Genomic DNA, 13987 nt, shown 5'->3' on the forward strand with positions numbered 1-13987 from the left:
ATTATCTATATTGTTCGCCCTCTTTATATTTACTTAGGTAATTATTGATTACATTATAATAGTAAACTTTGTATTTGGATGGAACTAACAAGAAATGTGGAATCTGCACAATACAAGCAGCTGGAGACTTGAGAGGCAATAACATAGATACAAGTGAACTACAGATTGCTAGAAATAAGCATTATGAAAAAGAATTAGAGATACAAGTAGAAGAGAAATGCTTGAAAAGGGTTGAATAAAGTAATTAATCAATATATGGAGCTAGTAAAATACCTGATATTTGGTACATTTTAAATAATGATTTGAGCAAAATGCTAGAAGCACACTTCACTAATACCTTTTTTAAAAAAGGAAATCTTTATTAATATAGCTACATTATACAAGTACTATAACAGACTGATGTATTCAATCTAAACAGGTTTATAATGACTGTATAGTATAGTCCCACACTTAACCAGTATTATGGTAGCTTTTGTATTTGCCTTAAATTACTATTATACTTTAAAAATTTGCCTTTATTACGATAAGAAACTTAATATAAGATCAGTCTTTAAATTTAAAGATACTGTATACATACAAAATGCAGAGGCAGTTTAACTGAACAATCTGTTTCACTTTACAAAGAAAACATTTTTATCATCAAAATTATTGGAGGATTTCAGTTATTTAATTTTTGTTTGGCATACACATGAAAATTCATCAACATATTTCAGGTTATTTATATCAACAGATATAGTAAAAGGAACCTCCTAGTTGGAATACATTTTACAGTATGCAATGTATATATTACCATCCCATATACTATTTTATGACATTACTCCAGTAAAATGTGCTGCTTTAGTTAAATTAGGTATATTAAATAGGCACAGATTAGACATCATTTTATACATACAATAGTGCTCCTTTGATATTCTGTTTGAATCAATCATTAGACATCTTTTATTTAGTCCATAGGTAGCAGGGTTCTGCTAAGTATGTCAACTTCAATGAACTAAACATGGCAGTAAATAATGGATACTTAGGGGAGAAAAAACTTTATTTTAATTTGTTTAATCCTCTGCCCATTAGACATGCAAATACTGTCATCACCATCCTTGGTTTAACCTCGACCAAATCATCCGGCAGGGCATATATCCGTGCTCCTATCTTTCTAGCAATCGATAAGGCATACCTGCAAATAAACATAATATGGATGTAGATTATATATTTCTATTAGTGGGTGTCAAACAATATCTTTATCTTAAAATGTATTGCAACATGCAGACGGCAGACAGGTTGGCTTCAGAATTTAGAATTTTTAAGAACACATTCTGCTATTTAGGTATATAAACCTATTAAACATCAAGATAACTTTACTTTATAGATGTCAGAAAGTAATTTGTGGCATGGTAGTTCAGGTTTTCTACAACAAAGCAGTAAAGTTTGATGGAAATTTTAGTTCAATGTGGTTTGGATAATTTGTGCTGACAGAGGTTCATTTGTGTTCAGGGGTTGGATGAGTAGCAGTTAAAGGGACATGAAACCCACATTTTTTCTTTTGTGATTTAGAAAGAGCATGTCATTTTAAACAACTTTCAAATTTACTTCTATTATCTAATTTGCTTCATTCTCTTGATATCACTTGCTGAAAAGCATATCTAGATATGCTCAGTAGCTGCTTATTGGTTGCTGCACATAGAGGCCTTGTGTGATTGACTCACGCATGTGCATTGCTATTTCTTCAACAAAGGATATCTAAAGAATTGAGCAAATTAGATAATAGAAGTAAATTGGAAAGTTGTTTAAAATGACACGCCCTATCTGAATCATGAAAGTTTAATTTTGACTAGACTGTCCCTTTAAAGGGACATAATATTCATATGCTAAACAGTGATGCAGCATAACTGTAAAAAGCTGACAAGAAAATATCACCTGAATATCCATGTAAAAAACAAAGATATTTTACCTCAACATTTCTTCAGCTCACCAGAGTAAGTGCTCTGTGGACAGTTAGATCTGGTATAAAGCTGCAAGTTGAAAACAAAAAAAAAAAAAAAAAACAATAGCCAATCAGCATCAGCAGTGCTGTGAGGTAATGCTTTGCCTTTGCTGCAATCTCAGGAGATTTCACTGAAATCTGATGAGATTTCATAGAACATACTTAAACTGAATAGGAAAATAACATGACTGTGCCTGCACATGACAGATGCACACTCCCTATCTTGTCCTGGAACAAGCAACCTGAGTGGCTGCTTAAAGTCTCTTTATAGTGAGGTGTGAATACTTAGGAAATTTGAGGTAAAATAAATATCTTCCTTTTTTACATAGACATGTTTATGGTGATATTTTCTAGTCAGTATTTTACAGTTACGCTGCATCACTTTAAACTTCAACATTTGGGTATCATGTCCCTTTAAGAAGGACTTTTTAAGGGTGTTACCATTTTGGGGACAGTTGGAACAATGTGGTCATAGCATATTGTCACTGGTCTATTATATCAGCTCACGTGGAAATAAATAGTCTTTGCTCATATTTGGACACCAATGCACTGCTAGAACATCTCAAATATGTAAGCTCCCAACTCACTATAGGATCTAGCCACACGTATACAGCACTATCACCTGCTATATGAAGCTATGGAAACGTCTGCAGAACGCCAGAGTGATCACACTGTTTTTTTGTAATGCCTTACCCAGTGCACAACAATTTATGTATTTTGGGATATTTTCTGATTTGTTTTGAAGATGAAAGCCAAGTAATTTTTTAGTTGTTACTGTTTCAATACAATAACAGGCAGTTTTCTAAATGAAACCTCTGTATGTTCATGCAGCACATTAATTCATTGACTATACACACTCATACATATCACCTTATACATCCTGTAATGCCAGTTGCAAACTGTACTAGGGACTTGTTTACACAGCATTCCTGTTACTCTGTAGCAGTTACTTACTTAGCATTTTTCAGCTTGTCTGGTTCAGAAAGATTTTCCCTTTTTACCATGTCTGGATTTATTGCTTTAGGTGCAATGGCATCAATTAAATCCAAAACAGGCAAGCTTGTGCTGATGGAATAATCCTAAAAAATGATCAACAAAAGTAACATTAACAATTAATGCTTTTCACTGCTTAGCTATAATATCTAAAGCAAAGGTATCTAATCTAAGGTCCAGGGACCATAATGTGACCCTCATATGCAATGCATTCATCTTGCTCCTCCTGCAAAGTGAATATTACATTTGTCTGAACAAAGTGGGTTTCTTAACTGTGATTCTGTAGCTTTTTAAGCAACAGATGTGTATTGACAGAAGTCTAGGAGACAAGCAGAGATTGGTAACTGAGACAAAACTGTACAGATTCTTTTTTTCTAATTCTATAGTTTAAATATTCAGGGCTAGATTTATTTAGATATTGTGGCTGCATTAATGTGTGCATATTACAAGTTTAAAGTAAACGCGACCGCATGAGCGCAAACTAAATTTGCACTCTTCAGGTTAGTACGACTGAAGACCTTGGGGCCGATTTATCATGGTCCGAACGGGGCCCAAATACCCCTGTTTCTGTGCGAGCCTTCAGGCTTGCTGGAAACAGGAGTTAAGAAATGCCGGTCTTAACTCCTTAACTCCCTAAGAAGCAGCTCCTTAACTTGTCCATTGTCTCTTAGGCTGCGGACATCAATCCGCCCGATCTCATACGTTCGGGTTGATTGGCACCCTCTGCTAGCGGCCTATTGGCCGCGAATCTGGAGGGGGTGGCATTGCACAAGCAGTTTTCCAGAACTGCTTGTGCAATGCTAAATGCCGACAGCATATGCTGTCGGCATTCAGCGATGTCTGGTTGACATGATCGCTACAGCGGACCATGTCCTCCAGACAAATGATAAATTAGCCCCCTTATGTAAAGGATTAGAGCTAAAAAAAAGGTTGTATTAAACACAACATAATTATGTTACACTTATATACATTATCTAATAAAAAATGTAAATATTAAAACAAAAAGTTATAAGGGTTATATGGTATATGACAAGGTTTGTGAATGGAAATTGCTATAATGTATATATACATGCCGGTGAGGTAGCTCAGTTGGTAAATGCCCTAACTACAAAAAAGTCTGTTTAAAAGATCCAAGGTCACAGGTTCAAATCCCAGCAGGGCCGACTCAGCCCTTCATCCTTCCGAGGTCGATAAAATGATTACCATTAAATTGGGTAATAATAACAACTATTACTATTCAGCTGCCGATTTGGTTAATTCCGAGAGCGAGCGCTGAAAAAGCGCTTTGAGGCCCACTGGGAGAAAGGCGCTATATAAATACTAGTTATTATTATTTATATATTTGTTTATGTGTATATACATACATATATACTGAATATACATATGTAAATATACTTTGAAGCCCTTTCCACTCAAATACCTGAAAACAAGAAAAATCATCTTAAATCAATTTTAATATTTAATAATGTGTTTTACTGTGTATGTACTGTAAATATTTTATGATCCAATGTTCTTCACATTCCAATGTACTATGTATTTTTAAATAGATATTATAATAGATTAGATAGATATGGGGCCCCTAGAGGCGGACGCAGAGTAGACGGCAGGGGCCTTTGACCTGCGGAGGAATTGGGCCTTGTGTGATGAGGAAGGGGTGGAGCAAGGAAGCCACTACTTAAAGGGCCGGAGTGGGAAAAAGCGCCAGATTGTTAAAAGAATTTCTAGCAGAAGGATCTCCCTCCCACCCTCCCCCTTTTTCTTCTTTGTTTTTCTTTATTTCCTGTTTTGTCGCAGCTGGTTAGCAGGGGTGCTAGTTTTCTGAAAGTCAGGGGGTTATGGCCAATTGGAAATGGAAGGTGTTAACTACATTTGTATTCCCACGGGGTGGAATGCTTGTGATAAACGTCTCAAGGGACAAGGGGTTCTCTTAGAGTCAGACTTTAAAGAAGGTAACAGACTCAATCCTTAATAGGGTTGTGTCCAGGGATTTGACGGCCATATGGGTAAAAAATTATTTGAACTAGAACCGCTTGATCTTATGTTTACAGATGTTGTTATTGCAATAAGTTATTTGCACTTATTTAACATGCGGCTAAATTACGAGTTTTGCGGTATGAGGGGTGCGGTACTAACTTTCACGTTATTTTAACCGCTCACTTACCTACAGCGCTGGTATTACAGGTTTTCAGAAAGGCAAGAAGTGAACGTAGAGAAAAATTGTGCTCCATATCGCACTCCAATAGCAGCGCTGTTTAAGTCAGCGGTGAGCTGGTGGTACGTGCTCGTGCACGATTTCCCCATAGACATCAATGGGGAGAGCCAGCTGAAAAAAAGCCTAACACCTGCAATAAAGCAGCGAAAAGCTCCATAACACAGCCCCATTGATTCCTATGGGGAAACAAAATTTATGTATACACCTAACACCCTAACATAAACCCAGAGTCTAAACACCCCTAATCTTACACTTATTAACCCCTAATCTGCTGCCCCTGACATTGCCGACACCTCCATTATATTTATTAACCCCTAATCTGCCGCTCTGGACATCACAGACACCTACATTATACTTATTAACCCCCTAATCTGCTGCCCCCAACATCGCCGCCACTATAATAAACATATTAACCCCTAAACCACCGCACTAATGCATCGCAAACACTAGTTAAATATTATTAACCCCTAATCTGCCGCCCCCAATGTTGCTGCCACTATACTATATTTATTAACCCCTAAATCTAAGTCTAACCCTAACACCCCCTAACTTAAATATAATTAAATTAAATCTAAATCAAATCTACTATTAATAACTAAATAATTCCTATTTAAAACTAAATACTTACCTGCAAAATAAACCCTAAGCTAGCTACAATATAACTAATAGTTACATTGTAGCTAGCTTAGGTTTTATTTTTATTTTACAGGCTTTTACAGACAAGTTTGTATTTATTTTAACTAGGTAGAATAGTTACTAAATAGTTATTAACTATTTAATAACTACCTAGCTAAAATAAATACAAATTGACCTGTAAAATAAAACCTAACCTGTCTTACACTAACACCTAACACAAAATATTTTTGTATGGTGTTCAAAGAAGTCACCATCAGTGGTCAATCTAATACTCAGCCATTATGTAATTGACATCAAAACTATGTATGTGAGGTACAGTATATCAATGAATTGAATTTGTTGTTCTTCATTCACAGATTATCTACTTTTCAATACTGACTGTTCGTTTACATCATTCTTAGCGATATGAAAATGACAGATTTATTGGTTTACGTTATATACAAATAGTTCATTTGTGTGCTGTCTGGGGTCTATCACAATAACTATCACAACTGGTTACATTTTATTTTAACTACCCTACAAAGTTGCAGATGTTTTGCTCCCAACAGATGCTTATACGCATCTTCTGAATGATAACTGCTGCACTTACTGGGACCCTGCTCATTTGGACCCCTCCATGGTGGTGGGACTTAATGCAACACGTGAGAAATAATGCTATGATTTTATATATAAACATGTTTGCTGTTATACCTATTACTTGCCTAAGTGTTTAGATCTTTAGCACCAAGATCAAGTAGACTAAGATATGCTACTATTGTTGCACTAAGGGTAGGTGATTGTACAATGATGTTACATGTTTACATAGACTTGAAAGACATTGTAATGTGAAGAAAAATGTTTCTCCTTCCCTTCATCTTTTGCCCTCTCCATTTTTTCTCTTCATTTCTCTTCTCCCCTTCTTCCTCTACCCCCATTCCCCCTTCCATAACCTGGAAGCCTGTAGCTGAGATAACTGATATCTTTGCACCTCAAGTTGAATGTTCACTAGTTGTTTACAGTTTATATATGGACTATTTTTCTGACTGATGAGGGGGGGTGGGCTTTCTTAACTACTCCTCCCCATATTTGCTTAGCCGTGTTCCCCTTCTTTAGAGGATGAGGGACCACTCATGTTTACAGTGTTGTTAAAAACTTATTTTCATGATAATTTTGTCCACAAACTTGTACTTCCCGCAGAAACTTTCAGAAGCTAAATTGAGAAATTTCCCCCATTAAAATAATAATCCCCCCCCCTTTTTTTATTTTCTTTTTCTCCTCTGTCCTGTCCCTACTCACACTATACCATTTGATGTCTGATCCCCCTTTAAAAAATGGCTCTGATTAGACTTGTTATTTTAAACCCTTAATGACCAGACCACTTTTCCATTTTCTGACCGTTTGGGACCAGGGCTATTTTTACATGTCTGCAGTGTTTGTGTTTAGCTGTAATTTTCCTCTTACTCATTTACTGTACCCACACATATTATATACCGTTTTTCTCGCAATTAAATGCACTTTTTAAAGATACCATTATTTTTATCATATCTTATAACTTACTATAAAAAAAACTATATAAAATATGATGAAAAAATGGAAAAAAACACACTTTTTCTAAACAATTATTTCCCCCTCCCTCTCCCTCTCACTTAGGCACAGATCGGTCCCACGCGCGTGCTCCCGCCACCCCTCACGTGCGATGGGCTGCCTCCCTGCAGCTGCTCCCACCCACCAACGATCGGCAGAGTGGCCCTCTCTGCATTAGTGTGCAAAAAAAGGTATTGCAGTGATGCCTCAATATCAAGGCATCACGGCAATACCTTGAAAGCGGCTGGAAGCGTTCAGGATTGATTCCACCGCTGAAACCCCTGACAACGTACAGGGTACGTCGTTGGTCCTTAACAACTGTTTTTTTGTAGGATGTACTCTGTACGTTGTCGGTCATTAAGGGGTTAAAGGGATAGGAAACCCCAAAAATGTCTTTCATGATTTGGATAGAAAATACAATTTTAAATAACTTTCAAATTCACTTCTATTATAAAAGTTGCATCACTATCTTGTTATCCGTTGCTGAAGGAACAGCATTGCACTACTGCCAGCAAGATGAACACATCAAGTAAGCCAATCACAAGAGACAAATGTGTGCAGGTACCAATCAACAACTAGCTCCCACTAGTGTAGGATATGTGCATATTCTTTTTAATATTATCTGAATGGTCTTCTAGGACAATTTGAACGGTCTTTTTGGACAATTTGGAGGGCTATAGCGGGTGTTGGACTCCCACTATGCTATACAGAATCTAGAGAGGATCGTCTGATGCTGCATATTTTGGTGATATTGTATATATCTATATGCACATTTCTATTTGTTATACTGGGAGTTATAGCCTTATATCAGGGGCTTTTGATTAAAGGTGTTTTTAATTCTGCACAAGGATCCAGTGTGGAGCTTCTCTTGCTTTTTGTCTTTCTAGTTTAGTTCGTCTGGAATGTCCCTGGGATCTTTCCTTTAGAGGAGCAGCATATTCACCTGAAGAAGAACACACCTCTTTCATCTGGGGATTTTAGTCTGTGTGATGCGTTGCTTAATTCCTTGATCATTTGGATTGGAGACTCTCACATCTGAGGACGGTATCTTGCTCTAGTGATACCTAGAGTTTTATGTTGTATTAGGGTTTGGAACATCTCCTATAAGGGGCATATTTTACATTGGTTGTTTTAAAGGGGTAGCGCTGAGTGTTCCTTTCTTTGCATTTTAGATTTTTCTATCTCTTTAAATGTCCAGGGACTAAATTCCCCTACAAAAAGTAGTCTTTTGCTCCATCACCTACTTTATCACAATATACATCTGGCCTTCTTGCAGGAGACACATTGGCAGGAGGTTCCCAGTTCTTATGTAGCTCTAACTACTACCCAGTTTGCGAAGTTGCTTCTTATATAAAAAAGAAGAGGGGAAATGTGATCCTTGTCCATAGAGCTGATAAATGTGATATTGAATCTGGCGTTCTACAAATAACCAATAATAATAAATAATATTGAATCTGGTGAGAGAAACCGCAAAGTTAATTTTCTCATAATAGTATGAACTCTTAAAGGGACAGTCTAGTCAGAATTAAACTTTCATGATTCAGATAGGATATGTAATTTTAAACAACTTTCCAATTCATTTTTATCATCAAATTTGCTTTGTTCTCTTGGTATTCTTAGTTCAAAAATAAACCTAGGAATGCTCGTATGCTAATTTCTAAGCCCTTGAAGGTCGCCTCTTATCTGAATGAATTGTGACAGTTTTTCACAGCTAGAGGGTGTTAGTTCACATGTGCCATATAGATAACATTATGCTCATGTCCGTGGAGTTACCTAGGAGTCAGCACTAATTGGCTTAAATGAAAGTCTGTCAAAAGAACTGAAATAAGGGGACAGTCTGCAGAGGCCATATGTAATAATTATATTAATATAACCATGTTGGTTATGCAAAACTGGGGAATAGGTAATAAAGGGATTATCTATATTTTTAAACAATAAAAATTCTGGAGTAGATAATCCTTTTTATGATGTGCTGTGAAACAGCTTAGTACAGGAGCATGAAATGGTTCAGTAGCTAAGGGGTGAAAGGGAAATTAAACACTTTCAGGAAGATTACTAGTTGTGCACTCGTCTTTTAACGCTGAAAAATTGTCATTTCAGCTTTAAAACAGCACCACAGCCATTACAAGTCTTGTCGGTATAGCTGTACCACAAGCCTTTTAGAGTGTAACGCAACGTCAGTCCTGCACTCATAAAAATGACGTTTTTTCATGGGACTTCCATAGCGCTGCCATTACGAGTTTTGCAGTAAGGCTAAAAAGTTTGCATTAGACCCTATAACGACAAGATCAGTACCACCATCTGAGAGCAGTAGTTATAAGTTTTACGCTACAAAACTGTTACATAAAACTCATAACTAAACTGTTACAAAGTACTTATTTAGAGATAAGGGGTTGGGGGAGTAGAGTTATGGAAATAATACCAGGTTTTACGTATGTTTACTGTTAAAAATAATATTCTAAATACTAGAATTCAAATTGTGTAGAGAAGCAAAACCTGGAGTGGATTACTCACTGAGACATCAGACAACAACTAGACAAACTAGTTGTAACTAGGAGTGCAACAAAGTTCAAAGAGAGAATAATTCCACTAGTATATTATCAAACTTAAACTCTACTTACTACATAAAGTGTTCAAAATAATAAAAAATTGTTCCCATTCATTCATTCATTAAAGTTTATTAATTCAACTAAGGAACTCACACTCATACAGTAGCAAAGGCTGTGAATTAAAACCACTTGAACTCTGTGGTTTGCATATTAGCCATTAGATAAACATGTTTACTATAAAATATCCTCAATCCGTTGTAAGTTTAAGTAAACTAAGCCCTTACAATCCGAGGGCTGCATTATTTTTACATGTCATAGAGAAGGATTAGAGGATATCAGTTAAACTATTAAGTAATCTGATTTATACCACAGGAGTAAGCAAATTAAAAAGGACAACAGGAGAGACAAAGCTGCCCCTGCCAGACCCCTGACGCGCGTTTCACGAAGGCTTCCTCAGAGGGGGTGCGGGCCGCTGCTACTCGTTGTCTTTTATTCTGTCAGACTGCCCACCACTGCCACTTGGTTGGCTAAGCAAATGGGAGTTGCCTCCTTGTGATTGGCTGAATGTCTAGTCAATCTTGGCATCGTCATCCTACGTAGGAGAGACTCATTATAGAACAGGCGGTGTGTATCTGACTGTTACCTCGTCATACGGGCAACACCAATCCACAACACGCTTATCATGATGGTAATGGGTGTGTGGATTTCAGATCTCATGATTGGAGGATCACATAGCTGAATCGAAAGCAAACAAGTTATAAATATCGTTCAAATAGATTTTAACTGGTGATCCTCAGAAATGCTTGATATTTATGGATTAGAAACGGGTCAATGATAAGTACAAATTGAAATATAACATTCACGGATGATTACAATCCGTCTTATACATAAATGGCTCATTTTCTCTTGATTGCGAGTTCTCATATGCTACATTAAAGATATTAATGAACTTGCAGAATACCCTCTTGCTCAGTCTTACATTTTTAAACAGCTGATAATTCCTGTTATATGTTCGTTCCTTGGATAACAACTGCAAGTATCATTTTAAAACAGGTATATGCAGATTAAAAAGATGCTTTATCGTTAAACTGGCCATTTATTACAGAGGAGAATTATTCCCTACTGTTAGTAAGTAACAGTGCATATACTGTCCGCCGGTGGTTTACTTTATTGTAAATAATATTAATACATGTTGTAAAAGAACACAATATGAACCAGAATTCTGTATAATTTTATTAAATACCCAGAGTAATCCTGGGATTGTGTAAACGGATAATATAATTTTAAAGTGTTAACATCATAAACAATAATAACGTGTAACAACTCTAATGTTTATTAGAGTATAAGTGTGTGCTTCCTCAAATAATGAAGAGTTGTAATTGCCAAACTTAATCCATATTGTGAAATGTGCATTAAAAAAAGCCTATTAATAAAGTGCTTAGATCAAACATAGAGTGTGAGTTTTCTTAAAGTAACAGAGTAACGTTACCTTAGTTAGAATGTGATTAATAAAAGACACATTAAGAAAGTGAGACTATAAGGAATTTTTTTTTTTATATATATATATAAGGAGCATCGATTTCGAATGTCCTTACATATTGGTTCCTACATTATACATGAACTTATGTGCAAAGTGCAATTGCAGTGAAAGTGTAATACTGCACTATGGTGATATTACGTGCAATAAAATATCCATTCAATTGGTTAAATTCCTTGGTTACATAAAGGCATTTTAGCCTCTACTAATGCTGTCATATTCAAATTCTTGACATATATTCAAATGGTTACCTCCCAGCTTGTTACTTAAAACATGACTTATTATATTGTATGTAGTGATTGATCACTAACAAAAAATTATTTATAAATATACAAAGTAATTATTATAGTCATTCATCCCATTTGTTTTAACAGTATTCAGTAAATAAATCCACCTGCATTCCATTCTTAATAGTGTTTTTTCTATGTTACCCCCTCGGATGCCAAGGGATGCTTTCTGAATTACTTTGGAGGAACTCCCATGGTGAAGTAAGAAATGTTTGGCAACTGAGGTTATTTTTTTGCCTTTATTCAGATCACGTTGAGCTGTTTTAATATTATAGCAGTGTTCCAGAATTCTTGTTTTTACCTCTCTAGTAGTCATGCCAACATAGAACAGTTGGCATGAACAGTGGAGTGCATAGACCACTCCAATAGTATTGCATGAGAAATGGTAAGGTATTTTATGTACTTGACCAGTTTTATCAGTCAGAGTTTTGATTTTCCACACATATTGGCACGCTGAACAAGTGCCACAAGGGTACATGCCTGGATCCCTATGTTGTTTTTTTATGGATCTTACAAAATGGCTAGATACCAGTTTATCTCTTAGATTATTTGGTCTTTTGTAACCTAAGGATACTCTCTCCCCAATCAGGGGTTTAAGGGTTTCATCATTTTGTAGTATTTTCCAATGATCATTTAGAATTTTAGTCACATGTCTCATCTGGGGATTGTAGGTGGTTATAAGTCTTGGACAGGATTCAGCTTTCGTTTTGTCCTTAGGGACTAGTAAGTCATCCCTGCATTTTTTTAACGCCTTGTATTTAGCTCTCTTTACAGACTTTTTACTATATCCTCGCGATATTAGCCTTTGTGATAGTGCTACACTTTCTGTCATGTAGATCTCTTTGTTTGTACAATTACGGCGGAGTCTCAAAAACTCCCCATAAGGTATTGCTTTCAGGGTATTAGGTGAGTGGGCACTCGAGTGATGTAGGAGAGTGTTAGTCACTGTTATGTCAAGAATTTGAATATGACAGCATTAGTAGAGGCTAAAATGCCTTTATGTAACCAAGGAATTTAACCAATTGAATGGATATTTTATTGCACGTAATATCACCATAGTGCAGTATTACACTTTGACTGCAATTGCACTTTGCACATAAGTTCATGTATAATGTAGGAACCAATATGTAAGGACATTCGAAATCGATGCTCCTTTTATATATATATATATATATATATATATATACATAAAAAATTCCTTATAGTCTCACTTTCTTAATGTGTCTTTTATTAATCACATTCTAACTAAGGTAACGTTACTCTGTTACTTTAAGAAAACTCACACTCTATGTTTGATCTAAGCACTTTATTAATAGGCTTTTTTAGTGCACATTTCATAATATGGATTAAGTTTGGCAATTACAACTCTTCATTATTTGAGGAAGCACACACTTATACTCTAATAAACATTAGAGTTGTTACACGTTATTATTGTTTATGATGTTAACACTTTAAAATTATATTATCTTTTTACACAATCCCAGGATTACTCTGGGTATTTAATAAAATCATACAGAATTCTGGTTCATATTGTGTTCTTTTACAACATGTATTAATACTATTTACAATAAAGTAAACCACCGGCTGACAGTATATGCACTGTTACTTACTTCAAAACAGTAGGGAATAATTCTCCTCTGTAATAAATGGCCAGTTTAACGATAAAGCATCTTTTTAATCTGCATATACCTGTTTTAAAATGATACTTGCAGTTGTTATCCAAGGAACGAACATATAACAGGAATTATCAGCTGTTTAAAAATGTAAGACTGAGCAAGAAGGTATTCTGCAAGTTCATTAATATCATTAATGTAGCATATGAGAACTCGCAATCAAGAGAAAATGAGCCATTTATGTATAAGACGGATTGTAATCATCCGTGAATGTTATATTTCAATTTGTACTTATCATTTACCCGTTTCTAATCCATAAATATCAAGCATTTCTGAGGATCGCCAGTTAAAATCTATTTGAACGATATTTATAACTTGTTTACTTTCAATTCAGCTATGTGATCCTCCAATCATGAGATCTGAAAACCACACGCCCATTACTATCATGATAAGCGTGTTGTGGATTGGTGTTGCCCGTATGACGAGGTAATGGTCAGACACACACCCTGTTCTATAATGAGTCTCTCCTATGTAGGATGACGATGCCAAGATTGACTAGACATTCAGCCAATCACAAGGAGGCAACTCCCATTTGCTTAGCCAACCAAGTGGCAGTGGT

The 13987-nt window shown here is 35.9% G+C and overlaps 1 protein-coding gene across 1 annotated transcript in view; it reads right to left on the reverse strand.

The window, feature by feature from the left end:
• Positions 1-338: 338 nt before the first annotated feature.
• PLS1 (plastin 1) overlaps positions 339-13987 on the reverse strand; it is a 168344-nt gene continuing 154695 nt past the window's right edge. Inside the window, exons 15-16 of the mRNA XM_053710016.1 lie at positions 2933-3057; positions 339-1171 (exon numbers count right to left, since the gene is read on the reverse strand). Of these exons, the coding sequence (XP_053565991.1) occupies positions 1036-1171; positions 2933-3057 (261 nt within the window). The 3' untranslated portion in view covers positions 339-1035. The remainder of the gene's footprint in view (positions 1172-2932; positions 3058-13987) is intronic.

The sequence above is a fragment of the Bombina bombina genome, chromosome 4 (genome assembly GCF_027579735.1).
Source record: "Bombina bombina isolate aBomBom1 chromosome 4, aBomBom1.pri, whole genome shotgun sequence".
Classification (NCBI taxonomy): Eukaryota; Metazoa; Chordata; class Amphibia; order Anura; family Bombinatoridae; genus Bombina; species Bombina bombina.